Source organism: Microcaecilia unicolor, chromosome 6, assembly GCF_901765095.1.
Source record: "Microcaecilia unicolor chromosome 6, aMicUni1.1, whole genome shotgun sequence".
NCBI classification, from domain to species: domain Eukaryota; kingdom Metazoa; phylum Chordata; class Amphibia; order Gymnophiona; family Siphonopidae; genus Microcaecilia; species Microcaecilia unicolor.
In genome coordinates this window covers 58,737,636-58,758,588 of record NC_044036.1, presented here as the reverse complement: position 1 = coordinate 58,758,588, position 20,953 = coordinate 58,737,636, and the positions used below count along the sequence as shown (strand labels likewise).

Sequence of the window (20,953 nt, the reverse complement as noted above, 5' to 3'; positions counted from 1 at the left end):
TTGTAGGACTACCTTATTATGATAAAATTATGATACAATTCATACATGTTTTATTTTATTATGTTTGGCTTGGGTTCTTTCCTGTCCTTTAAGAATTTTGGCCTTATTTTCTGCAAATTTTTAATTGATTTTATATAGCTTAACACAATGTATTATATTAAAAATGCTATATTAAGCTTAAAATATACCATAAACCATAAAGTATGTCTAAGGCCTGAAGTTAACAGATTCTTCTAGCTGATGCGACTGCCACTAGAACAAGTACTTTTTACGTTAGATCCTTCAGTAATGAGGATTCCACAGGTATAAGAATTTCATTTTCCCAAAAGGCAGTTTCATGACAGACACCTATAACAGTCCCATAGTATCTGAAGGAAAGTGTCACATGAAGGCTTCACATGAATTTGGATACAATGGAACACTAGGAAGCAGGAACTCATTTTATGAGGACACTGAGATGCACTCTTATAGGGGATTTGCACTGAAAGAGGTGTTGACCATTAATTGGATGTGAAACCTCTTCAGTCTGAAAGCATGATATCTTGTGAAACATTTTGTTATTGCCACTATAATATCTTGAGGTGCAGGTAGCAGTGCAAAAAGTTAACTAAGCATTATTTAACTTCTATGCCATTAGCGATGACATTTCTGGAACAGAATACTTGATTTCTCTCTGTCAATGGAACAGGTTCTATTACATTGGTTGCAATATAAGTACATAAGTATTGCCATACCTGGAAAGACCAAAGGTCCATCAAGCCCAGCATCCTGTTCCCAACAGTGGCCAATCCAGGTCACAAATACCCGGCAAGATCCCCAAAATGTATAAAACATTTTATACTGCTTATCCCAGAAATAGTGGATTTTCCCCAAGTCCATTTAATAATGGTCTATGGACTTTTCCTTTAGGAAGCCATCCAAACCTTTTTTAAACTCTGCTAAGCTAACTGCCTTTACCACATTCTCTGGCAACGAATTCCAGAGTTTAATTACATGTTGGGTGAAGAAAACTTTTCTCCAATTCGTTTTAAATTTACTACATTGTAGCTTCATCGCATGCCCCCTAGTCCTAGTATTTTTGGAAAGCGTGAACAGACGCTTCACATCTACCCGTTCCACTCCACTCATTATTTTATATACCTCTATCATATCTCCCCTCAGCTGCCTTTTCTCCAAGCTGAAGAGATAGTAGATAGACCTCGTCTTAAAGATATTTGAGACTAGATGAAAGGCCTTTAGGAAGAAATGGTTAGAAAAAAAGAGGAAATATCCAGGCCTGATGCTGCTGACCACCCAGGAATCTGCTCTTGTTCTTATAGAAAGAATTATATTTAACCCACTACAGGAAGGGCAGAATGTTGATTAGAGAAAGACCTGAAAGTGTTTGGATCATTTGGGCTGAACAGGACCAGATTTTTCAGCTATCTTCTTTCTCTCTGGAAAGACCTTGAATTAGACTGGCACTGATTTGATTTATTCACTTTGTACATCACTTATCAAAATGAAGAATTAAAGAGTTTTACAATAAAAATATATTTAAATAGTATATAGTACAATATCTTATATATATATATATATATATATATATATATATATAAACTCTATATACAATTAACACAAGTAAAAACAAAACAAAAACAAACAAAACTGAATCTGTCAAGATTGTCTGATGAATGGGGGGAGGGGATCCTCTTTTTCCTAAAGGAGAACTTTCTATATTGGGCTGTACTGATCTAGAACAGGGGTGGGCAACCACAGACCTTGAGGGACACAACCCAGTTGGGTTTTCAAGATTTCCAAAATTAACATGCAAGAGAATGATTTGCATGTACTGCTTTCATTGTATGCAAATAGTTCTCACGCATATTCATTATAAATATCTTGAAAACCTGACTGGATTGTGGCCCTCAAGGATTGCTATTGCCAACTCCTGATCTAGATAATGATGTAGGTTCAGACTAGAGCAGAAAGATGTTGCAAGGTCACAGAATTATCTTTGATGGTACTGGCAGATTCTCTTATGCCAAAAATGTTGTCTCCATCTAGCAGCTTAGCTTGAATATCTTCTCAAAGCCTATAACAAGTCAAGACACCTAGTTCCAAAGCCTGAACCTAAAATTCGAGAAGAGGTGTCATGTACATAAGACAAGACAGAGTTAGGGCAGCTTAGAAACTTTAGGAAGGTTAGAAGAAATTTCTTGAACTTTTTAAAGATACAACATGCATACAGTGCACCTTGTATATCTGATAGGAAGCAATCCTTGCAGGTAGCATGGCTCCTTGGAGGATCTTTCTATTTAAGTGGTTTGAGATCCTGGGGTCCTTCCCAGCACCATATCGGAATAGTTGCTGCATTTCTTTTCTTTTTCATTGATGACTCAGTTATTACAGAGGTAATATGCACCTTACTGAATCCAGGAGTTGGTTGTACCTCATATTAAAGGTCTAACTTCTTAAAAGATTAGCTGTATATACACTGCAATCTAGCACACATGACGTTGCTGCTCATATAGTAAACCAATTTGTCACAGCACCATGTTTCAGCACTGCGTGCCAGCCTCAGGAGTCTTGCAGTTGTCCAACCAATAATTGGAATAGAATGGCTACAATAACTGATATCTGAAGATCTTTAAAAAAAAAAAAAAAGACTGAACTAGGTTTGGTGCATAATCTAAAAACACTTGAAGATGCTATAGGGATTACATGGCTATAGACTATGGAGGACAGTCTGTTGCCATGTAATCCCTATAGCACCTTCAAGTGTTTTTTGTGGATTTGTTTGGATTATGCACCCACACCTAGTGCACGGTCTTTTTAAAGACCTTCAGATACCAGCTATTGTAGCTGTTCTGTTCCAATTATTGGATAGACAACTGCAAAACCCTTGAGGCAGGCATGCAGTGCCGAAACATGTTGCCATGAGTCGAATCACTTTCCAAAAACCGCCACACCCATTGTGGTAGAAAACATGTTTTTTCAATCCTTTGCAAGTAATAGCTTTTCTTAGTACATTCCTCAGGAACTACAATCCGAGTATGCCACCATATTGACTGCACACTATAAAAATCACAGGGGCAAAAGGGTTTACCAATACTTATTTCTCACATAGAAAGAGTGGTGGACCAAGATATATAAAATCTTTCACAATAAGACACATCCTTAGATTCTCGAAACTAATCCTCATTCCCTTTCAACAAGGAGACAGCAAGAAGACAGGCATGATGGGCGGGAGAACTCCAACTTGTAACCTTTTGTTAGGCTATCCAGAACCCCACTGGTCCGACATAATTTTGGTCCACTCCTCCTAGAACTCCTGAAGAAGTTCTTCCACCGGAGAAAGAGAAGAGTTGGCCAGCATCCCATCACTGCAAAGCTGTAGAGGCACTGGGCACTCTAGCTGACTAAGAGGAAGACTTCCTGTCCACAAGCAAGGAAGATTGGCATGTCTGAAAGCAGGACTTCTGACCATAACAACCAGGCTGGTACCATCTGCTGTCTCAAAATTGAGATCAAGAGCCCCCTGAAGACAACGACCAGAGGCTTTTGGCTTATCCTACAGCAACCACTGTGGCTAAGATTCCCTCAGTTCTTTCACCAAGGTACTGAAATCTTTTCCAAATAGCCACTTCACCAAAAGGGCAGTTTAACTAGATGTGACTGATGCTGCATCTGCTGCCCAATGCCGCAACCTGAGTTGCCAACGTGCCATGACAGCCAAAGACATACTGCGGGCCACAACCCATGTCATAAACAACATCTGCCAAGTAGGGCAACCCCACTTCCAGCTGGGTGTTATGGTGCCCATCTTGTGCTGCAAACTGCTGATGCCATTTCAGGCATGCTATCATCACAAATGAGCTGTACACTGTCACTTGAAGGTCCAAAGAGGCCACTTCAAAGTCTTGTTTCAGTGAATCTTTAAACTTCCTATCCTGTAGGTCTTTTAGGGCAACGCTCCCTTCCACCAGCAAGGTGGTCTTCTTAGTCACCGCCATATCAAGGGTGCCAAACCTGGGAAGCTGCAATTTATCTTTCTCCTCTGGAACTATCAGGTAGAGATGAGCCATGGCTCTTCCCAGTCTCAGCCCTGTATCCGGTGAGACCCATTTTACTGTAATCAGGTCCTGAACATCAGAATGCATTGGGAAGGCCTTTGAAGGAACTCTAATACTCCTCATAATCAACAAAGATGGAACTTCTGATGCCAAAGCAGAAGGCTCCTCAATGGAAAACACCGTTAGTGCCTCAGAGTACAATGCTCCTCTTTATGAAACAACCTCAGTACTGTTGCATCATCCCCTTCCTCAGGAGGGAGCTCTCCCTCCTTTAACAGCTTCTTCAATGATGGCTCCTCTGAATAGACTGAGGCCACATCATATAAGAAGGGAAAAGCAGAGATAGGCTCATCTGCCCACTCCTGGAGGTCTAAAACGAGATCTCTTAGGAGCCGGAGGGGCAGTGGGGTGAGAAACTGAAGCACATTGCAGCAATTCTGACTGTCCCTGATGCAGTAAACAGACCAAGTATAAGAGCAATATAAACTCCAGAGAAAAAGATCCCGATGCAGCTGAATGTTCTGGCAGGCCCTGAGGCTGTAAAATGACTGCTGTGCTCCGCGTATGATCAGAGGCTGCTCTTCACTGCCAGTCGGCCCTGACAAAATAGTGCCTGTTTCTGTGCTCTCATGCATCAAACTGCATGACCCCGGCCTATTCAGATGCTGTGCCAAACCCAAAGATGTGCTACTGCCGACCATTTTCTCTGCATTCCATTGGATTCCCAGCTTGCACATACTACAACGTCCTGAAGCCAGCTGGAGTGTCCCACACCAGGGGAACACCACTCAAATTCCTCCGTGGGAGTCACCATTAAACCTGTCACAACTGCAATACAACGTACCTCAAGCAGTGAGTCATGATTCCTCCCCTGTACCAAGTAGAACTTGCAGCCCTCCAAGTGGAGTTGGACTTAACACTGCTGGCTGCTCCCCCCCCCTCCCCCCCAAGTTCAGAGTCTCCACATGTCTTACCCGAGATGAGAAAGGATCAGGACTGTCCCATGCTTTCCAGTAAACCCCTTTCCTTTTTTTTTTTTTTTTTTTTTAAAGGTTGTTGTGCTGAAAAAGGAGAGATCCACAGGAAACAGGCGATAGGTGAAGGGAGAGAAGAAGTAAATTCATGGGGCACCAGAGACAAGGATCTGAAGACCTCCAGATATGACTGCAGACTCAAGCCACCTGCAAAACTTAACCAACTGGACCAGGAGCAAATTACTCAGAACCAGAGTCTGAAAAGTATGTCCAACCACCTGCTGGAGATAGAAAATACTGAGGAGCTGGACTGCTAAGAGAGAGATGCCTCAGTTCAGTTTTTCATTTCTTTATTTCCATCTCCACCTACTGGTTGATGGAAACAGCTATTCCACAGGTTCTGGAATAGTGGAAAGCTACGTAATGGAAGTAACATTACAGTAACCTAAATGTGACAAAAGAAGGATGTAGATACATCTGAACTGTCGTAAGGAAAGAAAACAGGCTTGGGCCAGAACAGAAATTTACTGGATGAAAGAGTTCCTGATCTAGGATACCAGAGGAAAAATGAAGTTAGAGAATGTGGGAGAGAGCAGGGGACCCAGTTATCTAGCTCACAGTACATTTTGATGGATTGAGGACAAGGAAATTGCTAGTCAGGTCTTAACAGAGGTCAAAGCTGAGTTTAAATCAGTAATGTCTGGGGTTACAAAGGCTCTGTGTTTAGTGAGCCTTTAATAAATATCTGGGAAATTCTGAACATTATGATTTAGAGATCCATTTTCAGATCTACGCAGACATTGATGACCAAAGTAAAATGGGCTTCGTATGAAAAAAAGGAGCCCTTTAACTGAACCGCATTAAGGCACGCTTAATGTAGGAAAAAAGGCATACTGCAAAATATGTTAAAATGTTTTGCTTAACATGTCTACCAGCACACAATAATTGTATACTACTTTTTTTTTTTTAATTTGTTCCAAGAGGAAGTATGTCACAGACAGGGAATGTTCCAAAGAAATTAAGGAGCACTTTTACTAAGCAACGTTAAAAAGTGGCCTGCGCTATCCCCAGCGCGGGTCTTACTCACTCACTAAGGCTTCTTTTAGTGCTGTCAGTAAATGGTCAATTTTCATATTTCTGAAATAATGGCCACACGCTAATTTTCCCATTACTGCGCGAGCACTTACCAACACCTACTTTGTAGGTGGCAAGGGCTCATGCGCTACTCCTGTGCCAATCAGCGTGCAGCAATACCCATACACTAGCCGATTAGGATAGCTGTGCCCACTTTTTGCCTTCAAACATTCTCCCCAGCGCGCACATGCAAAAACTATCACAGGGTGTTGGAGTGCTGTGCCCCCCCCCCCCCCCCCCGTGGTCGTGTATTTTATCCTGCGGTAAGCACGTGTTAGTGCTTACTGCAGCTCAGGGGTGTAGCTACGTGGGGCCACGGGGGCATGGGCCTCCACAGATTACGCCCTGGCCCCCTCTACATTTGACACCCCCCCCCCCCCGCATCAGGTACCTTGTTTGCTGGCGGGGGTCCCCAATCCCCGCAAGTCGAAGAGTCTTCTTCAGGGCCGGTCGATTCCGGCGCCTTCGTTGTGATCATCTGTTTCTGACGCCTTACATCCTGCACCGTGCACGTAGCCCCGTGCAGGATGTAAGGCGTCAGAAACAGATGATCACACAACGAAGGCGTCAGAGTCGATCGGCATTGAAGACGACTCTTTGGCTGGCGGGGATTGGGGACCCCCGTCAGCAAACAAAGTACCTGATGTGGTGGTGGTGGTTGTGGGGGGGTGTTGCGGGTCCAAAGTGGCGGGAGGGGGGGGGGCGGCGCCTAAACAGTGCCCCCCCCACCTGCCAAGGTCTGGCTACGCCCCTGCTGCAGCTTAGTAAAATGTTTTGTGAAGAGTGGAATATAATGCAATCAGTAGTAAACTCTCTTCTATTTAACATCAAACTTCTAAGAGCCCTGTATATTAGTCAATCTAATCTCAACTTTGTTAAATGTTTCAGACATATCCATCTATTTGCTCCCATGATATAACTGAACTCTATTATTCTGTCTTGCTGTATTTTCAAATGTAAACCACCACATTGAACCAGAGTTTGCTCGGGATAATGTGGGATAGAAAGCACTACTCACACCTATATGCCTAAAAAAAAAAAATGTCAGGTCTGGCTATGCCCTGGTGCAAGGTAACTGCCAAACCTTTGTATACTTTAGGAAACAGGGCTATAAGTGTGATAAGGGCAGATATCCACTTGGTCTGAAGACTAGGCATTGAGAAAGGCACATCAGGTCCCAAAGATAGAAAGATCATAGTAACATAAAGATGTCTCCTCTTTATGAGTCATCCTGGTGGAAATTCTAAGCATTTGAACTGGTAGATATTCGTATGGAAGTTAAGCCCACAGACATTCCATGTGAGAACTGTGCTGATTTTTGTGAACACAAAATGGCACAGCAGACGTGTAAAATGTGCTCTATAGAGAATAGAAACACCAAAAACTGATTTTTAAAGAGAGAGAATCAATGTCAAAGCCAACTCACAGGGATAAGCCTCTAAAAATCCTGCAAACAAAATACAGCCCTGGTACAGGCCTGGTCCAACACAAATGTGTTTAAACCAAAACAGAACCATGCACAGTGAAAGGAATACATGCTTACCTTCATTACTAATAAAATTACTTGAGGTATACCAGTTCTTTTTAATCATTACACAAACCTTGTTCAAGTAGACCAGCTGAATCCTATGAAGATCAAGTCCCTGCAGCTCGGGACAACTTTAACCATTTAAGAGGTAGGCATAATATGGACCAAATGCGCCAAAGAAATTCACAGTTTTCTGGGCCTGGTACATTTAAAAATCATTTCACACAGCCTGCAATGCTGACATGGATATGATAAGACAGAAGAACACCACTCTAAAGTAACCTAGCTGAAGTGCACTTGTTCTGATCCTTTATTTTCTTCCCTGAGGCCTTACGTTATCAGGCAGATAAAGCCCTAAAATTGCACTTGGAATTCCAGATCTTTCATGTTCGCCATGCACAAGCTCATTTCTCCACGGGACTGCCAGCTAGAGATGTGTTCTCTGAAAAAGGTTCCTAAATGAGTGCATGAGCTGAACAGAATCAATTATTAAAAGATACATATGGAGCTGTCGAAATGATAAGAATGGCTCCTGACGTGTCATGATCTAAGCTTTCATTAAAGCATTACAGGCATACTAATGGTTTCCCACCATTTATTACTTAACATGCTTTTTTTTCATGCATACAATAACCCTAGTGCCCACAGGCACCGATGACTAAAGACAGAATGGAGGAGTGAAAAGCATCTTCCAAAGAGTGCTGTACTTTACCTTAGGCCCCTAACACAATAATTAGTGTACTGCTTTTATGCTGTAATGGAAGATGATTTGAGAGCTGGGGGATGGGGTCTACAGAATATGTATGAAAAAAAAAATCCTGAAAAAATTTAGCACTATGATAGTTATAACAAACCAAAACAGCCAGAAGAGTCATGATTATTAAAACTCTGACACATTACCAAATGAACCCTGCATGCTCCAGTACCTCGACTGCATGTATTATGTCACACAGAACACAAAATATGGTTTTCAGATATTACACTTCTCACTCTCTGCTGGGACGATTAGAGGGCAAAGCAATTGCAAGAGTAGAATTACTCTCAGGAACTGTGGTATGATTGCTACCTGCTGTTTCATTTTTTGAAGTTGGGAATACTGCTCCCAAAAGGTTCTTCGTTCCGCAGTCTAAATGATTTGCTAGAGGATAATAATGTCATGGCTGGTAAATAATAGTGGACTCACATCAAATATGGCCAATAAGACTGAATGCCCTTCACCTCTATTCTAAAGTCTGAACTAGATATTAGGGAACACAAACACTTCAGCACTCCCAAAGGCATAAACAGGGAGCTGTTATTTAAAATAATACCTATAACATTTGTGTATGCATGTGTGTGTGTGTATCTAGATATATATATACACATCTCTCTCTCTATATATATCTATATCTATCTATATAAATAAATACACACACACACACCTCTACATATATAAATAGATGGAGTGGGAGAGACCTGAGCGGTAACATTTACAGGTTCATAACCACTTCTATACAAGTGAAATACTAATGAAATAACTCTCTTATCCACACGACAGATAAGTCAAGAAAAGAACCCTGTAAATGACCACACATGTTAGGTTACCTCCATTCACTGAGATTTAATGACTCTTGACAGCCACTATTGCAGAGGCAGAGACAGCCAACCCTGCTAGGAAAGTGATATACAATAATTCTCCATTACACTTATCAGCCATTATGAAATGTGCTCTTGGTATCCAGCTTACTTATCCATATTTATGACGTGTCTATTAAAAGGTGATTTGGCCCTCCCCCGGAGTTGGAACTGTTGGGATGGTCTATTTCTCCAGTACTCAATAATTTGGATGTGGTCCCTTCACCTTCTGGTGTTACTTTGCCTGTTGTAGTTGAGGATTGGCAACAAAGGGCCACTCCTCGCCAAGATATGTCTTTGTTAGATATTTGAAAGATCATATCCAGAACAGAGAACCTGTTCAAAAGGAAATTTGCTCAGCTCAGTGGTTTGAAGGAAGAAGCTGTGATTAAGTTATAGAATTTGGAATCATAAAAAAATACTTTAGACAAACATTTGAGTGCTTATGTGCAGAAGGTTGGGGCTTCTCTTATTCAAGAGGGGATTCAGCATTCATTATAAAATTAGAGTTCATAGAGAATTCAATGAAAGTAAAGTATCTTGGATGTCTTTTTCAGATCCTAACTTTCACCTGAAATGTTGAAATTATAAACACCAGATCCAATCTGTTGCAGATGTTCTCTTCAGAGAGGGATAAATCATTAGTCCAGAAGGCATAACATTTTTTTTGACAGAGAGAGAGAGTTCAATAGAAAGTAGTATTGCCATTGTCTACCATTGTTGGGTTTTTTTTTTTGGGGGGGGGGGGCAGGGAAATGCTTTGAAAGTATTTTACTAGTGATGGGCCAATACTAGGAAATACTTTCTATTATTTTTCCTTTATTTTGTGGCCCTTTTACTAAAGCTCTGGCCCTTTTTTATCAAGTTGTGTAGCAATGTTGATGGAGCCCATTCAAAGTGAACAGACTCTGTTGGCATTACCGCACCAGGAGCCACTAGCATGAATTAAAGAGTCCTTTAGTGCGTTAAAGGACATTAGTCCCATATGTCCATAAGTATAAAATAGTCTGAGCAGCATTTAACATGTGCTATTGTCAGTTAGCATGCATTAATCATTTCCTAAGGTTGTCTCTGTTCCCTCCTTCATGACGTGGGTCTTACAGATTTTGTTTGGATGTGGATGGCAGATTACCTATTTATTTTCCTTTTTTCTGTTAATGAGTTAATCCATTTCTTATGTTTATTATTTTGAAAGTATATTTCAAAATCTTAATAAAAAATAAAGGTGCTCAAACAACTATAATTGAAATAAAGCTGCAATAAGGCCAGTACAGTGTAAGACTATACCACAACACACTTTCAAAAAAAAAAAAAAAAAAAAGAGTTTTTGGTCTATTCTGTCTGCCCATAATATGTATCTGCTCACTGTGCTTTCATGTGTCTTACTCAATCTTCTCCCTCCTTTTGTCTTTAACGAAGGAAGTTATCAACATAGGCTACTGTTAAGTTGGGTTACTTTACCACAAATCAAGTTATTTTAGGACAGGGTCCAGTTTCAGGATTATTCCCTGCCCATGACGTGACTGTCTCCCCAAAAATACAAAACATTTTTTAATAGCGTGTGATTAGCACATGCTGAACAAATTACTGTAAAACATTTTAATGTGTTTTACAGTACCCCCAGATACTATATATGGTATCTAGAGTTCCCTACCAAACTTTGGGCATGCGCCCAAGATGCACATGTAAATTAAATAGCTAACAAACCAATTTATCATCAATAACTGGGTGCTATATACACATACATCTGCCCAGAGAAATTTCCATTTCAGCTTTTTGGGTCACTCAGTAACTTCTTTTTTTTTTTTTTTAAAGTGACCTAAATGGTCTATTTGCTGCAGTGCTGTAAATAGATAGACAACATCCATATGCACAGCAACCCATATGCACAGCAACCCCCCCGATTCTATATACAGTGCTGAGCACTAGGTGCCAGAATTTGACAGATCCGAGATCCGCCATCAACTTAATGAGGTAATAGGTACCAATTGCACACTTAACTGGTGCCTAAATGAAGTTGCACATGGTGATCTCCTCTGTGCACTGCTCTATAACTTGGTACCTAAGGTTTCTCGTGCACAAATAAAAAAAAAAAAAAAAAAGAAAGAAAAGAATGTGGCCAAGGGAGGGGCACTGTCAGGTCATGGGCATTCCAACAGTTTAGGTGCCTAGTTATAGGCTTTGGCTGATCCGTACCTAACTTTGGCCGAACACACACATGGTTCTGAGACATAAGTCCAACGACCGAAGTTATGTGTAATCTGTGCATTATGCCGGTATTCTATAAAGGTTGGGTGCCCTTTATAGAATACTGGCTGAGTGCTGATCTTTTTTCAGTGCTTAAATCTTGGCACTATTTATAGAATTTCTCTTGAAAGTTACCAGCCAGTATCCAACATCCCTTTTTTAGGAAAACTTACAGAACAAACCATCTGTGTTCAACTCAGTGATTGGTTAGAAGAGAGAAACTGGCTATATTCATGCCAATCTCATGGATTCAGACCCTAAACAGAAACAGTTCTTGTATCCCTACTAGATGATGTTCACAGAAACCGAGACAGGGGATTTGCCTTGGTGTTAATACTGCTAGATTTCTCAGCAGCTTTTCACACTGTGGATCCCAATATCATGCTAGCATAACTGCAGATACAGGTATCAATGGAACAGTACTTGCTTGGTTCATATTCTATCAGACATGCAGCAGTCCATACTGTTTGGTAGCACCTCGTTGTCACCATGGGCACTGATCTGTGAGGTACCACAAGGATCGATATTGTCACCTATTCTGTTCAATATCTACCTCAAGCCACTAGCCGAGCTGATTCGGTCAATGGACACTTACTTCTACATCTACGCAGATCATGTGAAGCTGCTAATACACACTGAACCTGACTTATTCACAACCCTGAATAACCTGGCTACCTAACATCAATTCAAGAATGGGCTAAAAACAACAAACTTTGCCTGAACACAAGTACAACAGAGCATCTATGGGTCCCTAACACAAGTGGGCACATACCTGACATCAAAATCTCTTGAGAAATCTGAAGCTCCCTCAAATCACAAGTCAGGAACCCTGGGATACAGTGAGATTCAACACTTACTCTGGATCCTCCAAATCTAACCTTCAAGAGCTGCTTGTATCATTTGCAACAACTACACTGCCTTTCTCCTCACATTAAGAACGCAAATCTTGTCTCAGTTGTGCATGCCATGATAACATCAAAACTGTATTACTGTAATGTACTCTACACTGGTCTGACTACAAAAGGTCTGATTTTCAAGGCTCTTAAATAACCCAAAGTACTTGAATAGGATCACCCTCTACACACCTCCAAGGATACTAAAGTCTTCTCTCTCTCAAAGAGTATCCCTAACTACACCCTCTCCAAAGGGCATCACATGACGTGATACACACCAGCAAGTCTTCTCCAGGGTAGCCCCCACACTCTGGAATGCACTCCCTGAAAGGCTTTGCTTAACACAAGACTATCTCTACTTCTGGAAGCAGGGGAAAATTTGGCTATTCAACCAGGCCTTTAATAGAACTAACTTGCTAGTCACATACACAAGAAGTGACACAAGCTCAACATACTACAGGAGGAGATGTTTATCCACTCATACCCTAGATAAGATAATATTCAAGCACTTTCTGACCTCAGGTGCAACTTTCTTAAATTAATCTCCTTATTCGCTTACTCCTGTTATCTATCTTATCTATCCATGTGTTCTATCTTTGCTTATACCCTAGGCTATCAAAACTTTTATCATATATTGTGTTGACATTCTAAGTAATATATTATGTCATATTTTGTATTGTTATTTGAATATTTTTACTGCTGTAATTGTCTATTGCTTATGTTTGGTTTATCCTTGCTATACATTGCTTTGAGTGAATTCCTTCAAAAATACGGTAATATAAATCCTAATAAATGATACGCATACATACATACATCCAATTTTATAACAGCCATTTTCTACATGCAAAAGATGCTTCGATTATAACTTACTCACATCTATGGGTCGTTATGTATTAAGGTTGGGAAATAGTTAAAAATAAAAGGCCCCTTTTACTAAGGTGTGCTGGTGGTCTTAAGTATTCAATAAAATTATATTTAAAAACAAAATCTGTACATAGAACTGCAAAATACAACCTCGCACTTCTGCTTAGCTAAATCTCTTTCCCTGTGACCGTGGCTGAAATGGTTCATATTTTGAAATTAAATTTCACAGCTACGAGAACAGATCCTCTTCCTCCAAAAAATGTATAGTACAATGAGTCTGTTCTTACCAGAATTATGAAAGCAACAGGTCCGATGAAACTCCAAATAAAATAATTATCTACCCGGAGCCAGCAACTATAATCAAACAAAAACAAAGTGTAATGATTACAGAACATTTCCAAAACAGAACATAAATATCTGCAGTTCTAATTGGGTATTTCATATAAAAATGAGGTAACCACAGAACCATTGGATGAGGTGCAGTTAACTTTAACAAATCAGAGCTGTGGAGTTGGAGTCAGTAAAAATGTACCAACTCTCTCCAGCTTCAACCTAACATGATAATATATGGTAAATTTATCATTTTATACTTAAACGTCTATATTTATATCTTTAGCCTAGATCCAGAACAAAATATTTAGGGGTCCATTTACTAGGCCGTGCTAAAAAGTGGCCTCTGGTAGTGTAGGTGCGTATATTGGGTGCGCGCCGGACCAGTTTTTACCACATCTACAAAAAATGTGTTTTTTAAAAATGGGATGGGGAAATGGTCCTGCGGTAAAAATGAAACCAGCGCGTCCAAAACCGGCCTGAGCCCTTAACGCCACCCACTGATCTAGCGATAAAGGCTCATGTGCTACACGTGTGGTGACAGGTTGGCATATGCCAAGTGCCAATTACCGCTACAACCGGCATGCGTAGGAGGAAATAAATAATTCATCCAGGCGTTATGGGCGCGCGCCAAATCTGAAATTACCGCCAGGAGGGTGTGCTGGCCTGACGGTAGTCCCATTTTGGCATGCACTGCATGTGTGCAGAGCTTACCACGGCTTAGTAAGCCTATTATTGATAGGAGTCAGTGTTGGAACTGCAGTCGGAGCTGGAGTCAAAGGGTAGGTGTACCAACTCCACGACCCTGTTACAGACACCCTTTCCAGCTTGGCTGTATTGGAATTCATGATTGTAACATGCTATAAACTGAAACTGGTAATTGTGAAAGTTTTTAATTTTGGCAGGGTTTTCAACTGAAGTCCAACGATGGCTTTGATATTTTGTTTAAAGTGGAATGTACCAAAAATAGAGAGAATAATTTTTACATTTTAACTGGGTAACGATGGAGCTTCTCGAGTAAAAATGAGACCTGAAAATTATCACCACGTCCCACACCCTCCTGACAAGAAACACTGGGAAGGCAACAACACATAGGGCCCTGTTTACTAAGCTGCGCAATAGGCGCGCTAGTGTTTTTAGCATACGCTAATGCTGGATACACCCATAGGAATATATGGGCGTCTCCAGCGTTACAGTGCACACTAAAAACACTAGCGCGTCTTAGTAAACAGGGGCCATAGTGTAGGTGTACGTGCCAGTCTATATTTAGAGGGTAAGTTATCATAATTCTGGTTATTTTAGCAGTGCCCCACTTTACACAATGAGACCCAGTGCTAAAATAACACGACTTAAAAGTTACAATGATAATTAGTTTCAAAGATGTTTTCCCTCAAATTTTGTACTCATTCAGTTTTTTTTTTAAAGTATGTTATATACAAATACTATTTAGTAAAAATGAAACATAAAATTTAAAATTAAACACAAAATAAGATCTGAAATTTTTTTTTTTTTTTTAGTTCATTTTGAAAGCAAACAAGCTTGTTTCATTACCTTTCAAAATGAATCCATAGCACACAGAGATTTATTCCATTTTGGAATCACTTTTCTGGGTTTAAGCTAAACTCTTTACCCGTGCTACAGAGTAGGTGCAAAGTTCACAGATACAAATGTGTCTGTGGCAGCACCAGCCCTGAAAATGTGCTTGTAGCTCTTAGAGGATTTCAAAAGTGCCCCAAAAACATTCACGGGTCACGTTTTGATGCAGACTAGAACAGCAAAACTGAGGCTTCTCAAGCGTGACTGGGAACTGAAAACTGAAACTAAAATAAATGGACATATTAAATGGTATATATGTGTTATCAGGTTTGGCTTTACTGTTTTCATATATCAAGGGTCTCTTGCTAAATAGTGTCTTTCATCTGGCTTTCACCACCAGCAAAACACAATTTTCAACTATATTTATGTTTATTAAAAGATGCTATAACCTCTAGCTTTGCAGGTGCCACCTTTACATAGTAACGTAGTAAATGACGGCAGATAAAGACCTGAATGGTCTATCTAGTCTGCCCAACAAGGTAAACTCATTTTACATGGTAATACTTTATATGTATACCCGAGTTTGCGCTGCTCTGTCATGCACCTATCCGGTATTACCACCGACTTACCGTGAGAGCTGGCAGTAGTGCCTCCCCCAGCGAGTGCCATTTCCAGTGAGACCGGAAAATCACTTTTTTTTTTTTTTTTTTTTACTGCTGGGGGGGGGGGGGGGGGGGCAACCCGATGGTAATCTAACCAACAGGAACCCTATCAACTTCTATACAGGTGGTGGTAAAGGACTCCCCCTTGTAAATGGTTGCGCAGCAAGTGTTTGCTTACTGTATAGCCATTTCCTTTTTTTGGCCTTTTACCTGCTGTGGTAAAAAAAAAAAAAGGCCTCGGCGTGCACCAAATCCAAGCACCATTGCTACTGCAGGGACCCTTTTACTGCAGCTTGGTAAAAGGGGCCCTTAATGCGCCAGTATTAATCGTTTGAACTCAATCCTACAACAAATAGGAAGCCAATGGTAATGTATAAACAACTGAGTAACTATCTACAGGCACAACAGCAGAATTTAACCATCTTAAATTCGATGCTGATATACTGGCATATACCACATTCCAATGCATCTACACAAGACATGGAAGATGAAACACACAACCACCTGCTAAACCTAGCAGAACACTCACACGGAACCTAAACTTGTCCTGCTAAAAAATGACGACGGGTCTGCATTATAGACTATGAGTTCCAAAAATTATCAAGTTTCATATTAAGTATGATCTTGCATAAACAATTATGCTCTACCATGTCTAGCTAGTTAATAAGATGTAATATTGTTTACTATATACTGAACAGTTCCACTGTAAGTTATTACTAATTAATGTTAATCTTTTGATAACATACTTTTGATAACATCCGTTCCTTTTGTCTTGCTGCACCTCACGCTTGGAATACACTTCCTGAGCCTGTGCATCTAGCCCCGTCTTTGGCCGTTTTCAAGTCCAAACTTGAAGCCCACCTCTTTACCACTGCTTTTGACTCCTAACCACTACTCGCTTGCCCTATCCTTTATCCTCGCCTCTTTATTCCCTTACCCTTAATTGTTCTGTTTACCTGTCTTATCTAGATTGTAAGCTCTTTAAGCAGGGACTGTCTTTTTTTTTTGTGTATGGTGTACAGTGCCGCGTATGCCTTGTAGCGCTATAGAAATGATAAATAGTAGTAGTTAAATGTAAACCACTTAGAACTTGTTGGTAAAATGAGTTATAAATGCCAAATTAAATTAAACAATGGGTCTCTCATCAAGATGTAATAGCGGTTCCCACGCGGCAATGCCGGTGAAACCTATTCAAAGAAAACTGGCTTTGTTGGCAATACCACACAGGAGAGTATGAATTAAGGTGTGTAAGGCTAATTCATCAAGAATGTATTTTAATGACTGTAATTGATTAAGCTATTCTTTTTATTTTTCCTCCATTCGTAAATGTACATTTTATAACCTATCAATAATCCTGGATATGTAAAAGTGTCCAGGACAGTAATCTGTTCCTCTAATGATATGGGGGATAGCATGAGACAATCGAGGTGTCCCGTATGCCAGCACACAGTAGTTTTTGAAATATTTAATACAAGTCTTTGCCTTACAATCTATCCTGAACAATTTTGTAGGTTAGGATACCTCTTTTTTCTTTTATTAGTTATAGATCAAAGAAGGGGATAATTTTAATCCTGCTGTGCTTACCTAATAGATTACCGAATGAAATTTAATATACTGTCCATGAAATAAAGTGGTATCAGAAACCACAGAAATGAGCCAGGGGACCAGTAAAACAGAGACCACAGTGACACAACAGCTTAAAACAAGTTGGCTAAGCCACTCAGCCACTAAAAGTTAAAAATTATTTTGACAATATCAATTTGAGACCTAAAAAGCTCTTTTTATTATTTGTTTCAGGTGAACCTTTAGCATTAAGAGACCAACCATAATATAAAATCTGCTTCTCCAGGGAACAAGTCCCGTGTAACTAGAAAATTTCTAAAAATGATTATAATTTGTGTACAGCACTGCCATTCTCTTCCTAATAAAGCTTTCAGGTGCTATTTTGGCATTTCAGGGATCCCCTCCCCCCCCAAACAGCTAACAGGCATTAAGAAACAATTCACAAGATAAACATTTGAGTTGCTTGTTAATTACATACGCTTTCTCTGTTCCGTAGCTTTTGTAGTCGATAGCTGCCGAAACACCAACTACTATTGCAGGAAAGAGGTAGCCAGCAACATAGTAGTATTTTTTCCTTGAATATTCACTTTCGAATACTTCCACAAGCATAAGATAGAGCTGAACACCTTCTAGGCACATCCAGGCAAAGGCCGCAAGGAAGAAAAAATGTAGTAAGCCAGCAAATATTGGGCACGCAAGCTGAGAAGAAGTAAAAAAAAAATAAAGGTAAGCTTTGTATGGGCTAAGTATGAAAATGGGGGGGGGGGGGGGGGGTTTAAGATACCAGTATTTCATAAAAGTATTAATATGGAGCCTTTTATAAAATACATATTGGGGAAATTTTATAAATACTGCTCAAAAATGGATGCTGAACAAAATGGGCACAAATCCACAAATTCTGTATATGGCATCTTAAGTTGTGCCCACAAATTTGGCCGCATGGCCAAATTACACCCACAACTTAATTAACAGTGCCGATAACCGGTACTTAACCAATTAGTGACATTAATTGGCTTTAATTAGAATTTACATGCACAAAATTCTAGGCGCATTCTATAATGCGGTGCACGTAAATTCTAATGTGTGCTGTTGAAAAGGGGGAATGGCCATGGTTGGAATGGACGGGTAGTGGGCATTTCCAAAAAATTATGCACATTATTATAGAATATACCTGATCTGCACCTAACTTAGGTGCAGGTATTTAGGCCTGGTTTTAGGTGACCTAAACGAGTGCGCCTAAACGATACATGAGCACATTCTATAAACTATGCCTAACTTTAGGTGTAGTTACGCTAACTGCGTGGTTTTACGGTGCTGATGTTTAAGGCACCATATATAGAATTTCCCCTAAAGCGCCCTTTATAGACTATAATGTAGCGCCAATTTCCATGCTGATTCCCAGACCTGGTGTAAATGCTTGTGCCCAAGTTACGTGCAATTGCCCAGTATTCTATAACTATGCACAACTCTTTTTAGAATGCCCCTAACACTCCGATGCCCCTCCCAAGACCATGCCCCTTTTGGGGTATGCATTCTGGGAGTTAAGCACCTTGCCCTATAGAACAGAACATAGCCAGATGTGCGCACAAATTTTAATGAGTGCCAATTATCATTGTGAATATCCTGAAAACCTAACTGGCAAGGGGGCACTCCAAGACCGACTTGAGAAACACTGATTTAGGACTTTGAGGTTGACACTGTCAAGCTTAAATCCAGTTCCTCTTTAAGTAGGTAAGTATTGCCATACTGGGAAAGACCAAAGGTCCATCAAGCCCAGTATCCTGTTTCCAACAGTGGCCAATCCAGGTCACAAATACCTGGCAAGATCCAAAACAAGTACAAAATATTTTATACTGCTTATCCCAGAAATAGTGGATTTTCCCCTTGTCCATTTAATAATGGTCTATGGACTTTACTTTTAGGAAGCCGTCCAAACCTTTTTTAAAACTCCGCTAAGCTAACCGCCTTTACCACATTCTCTGGCAAAATTCCAGAGTTTAATTACACGTTGAGTGAAGAAAAAGTTTCTCCGATTCCTTTTAAATTTACTACATTGTAGCTTCATCGCATGCCCCCTAGTCCTAGTATTTTTGGAAAGCGTAAACAGACGCTTCACATCTACTCGTTGAACTGCACTCATTATTTTATAGACCTCTATCATATCGCTCCTCAGCCGCCTTTTCTCCAAGCTGAAGAGCCCTAGCTGCTTTAGCCTTTCCTCATAGGGAAGTCGTCCCATCCCCTTTATCATTTTCTTCGCCCTTCTCTGCACCTTTTCTAATTCCACTATATCTTTTTTGAGATGCAAATTGAACACAATATTCGAGGTGCGGTCGCACCATGGAGCGATACAAAGGCATTATAACATTCTCATTTTTGTTTTCCATTCCTTTCCTAATAATACCTAACATTCTATTTTCATCCTTTTCAGACAGATGACCCGTAGACCTACCTCATACTTTGTTTTATCAATGCCAATTAGGAAAATGAACTCTGCAATGAAGAGGTTGAAGCAGAGGTTCTTGTGAATAGTGTTACGGTCACTCTGTAGGCCACGGAAGAAACAGAATGTGAAGATACAGATGGCCAGGCAGACAAGTGAGATGACAATTCCCACCCAAGTGATAACGGTGAGGAGCAATTCATGCACTCTGTCTTTATACTGAAAATGGAAAAGGGGCAGTATATTAATACATCTGTTAATGCAAGAAAAAAAAAAAGAGCTTGGCAGTCATCAATACATTACTTTGCACCCAAGAGATAGAAAGCTGCTATCAAGGAAAATAAAACTGCTCAGCATTCACTAACCGAGTCTGTCATGAAAGCTAGATCATGAGCAAGACCACATCAATGCAAGGCAAGGTTTGAAATGAAGCAAGATAACATACTACTGTCTGGATTTGTGTATGTTTTATTGTAATCTGCTCTAGTTTGTAGATAGAACATAATAAATATTTTAGGCTTGCTTTTATGAAGTAGGCCGTGAAAACTGTAAAAGCTGTTTATAACTATTCTGCATGCTATTTTAGATTCTTTAAATTGTAATATTTCAATTTGTAGTTTGTATTTCTTAACTTGTCATTATTTTTTATTGCCGCATTTCAATTAAAATTTTAATCCCGATTAATCATGCAATTACATGTATTTCCCTCCCTCCCCCTCCCCCCCTACTGCAGATCCTTGTGACTCTGGGCAATAGGGAGTTAAGTGACATAACCAGAGTCACAAGGAGCTGCAGTGCGAAACCCGCCCTCACACATTTAATCGTGTGATTAATTGTGATTAGAAGTTTGAGCAAAATGCAGCCCTACAATTTTTAAATAAAAAGGTTACTTTACAACGGTTCACTGCAAACTAAAGGGAAAATAGACATTTAAGAGTTATTTCTCCTTCCATATGCATGGGAACACAAATATCCACAAAAAAAATTAAGCGACATTGAATAGCAAAATAAAGATGGGCTACTGTTTGAGCAGTGAGACAGATAACATTTGGCCAAGCTGCTGAACAGGGCGGAAGTGGCTGGATTTAGGAATGAACTGGACAGGAGTGA

General features: G+C 40.1%; 1 protein-coding gene across 17 annotated transcripts in view; it reads right to left on the bottom strand.

Annotated features, from left to right (window-relative positions):
* Positions 1-20,953, bottom strand: part of ADGRL2 (adhesion G protein-coupled receptor L2) — a 377,345-nt gene that overhangs the window by 28,103 nt on the left and 328,289 nt on the right. For all 17 annotated transcript variants that reach the window (XM_030207177.1, XM_030207180.1, XM_030207178.1 and 14 more), the window contains 3 exons: positions 19,853-20,062; positions 17,879-18,099; positions 13,597-13,663 (listed from right to left, as the gene is read on the bottom strand). In XM_030207177.1, coding sequence (XP_030063037.1) covers positions 13,597-13,663; positions 17,879-18,099; positions 19,853-20,062 — 498 coding nt within the window. The remainder of the gene's footprint in view (positions 1-13,596; positions 13,664-17,878; positions 18,100-19,852; positions 20,063-20,953) is intronic.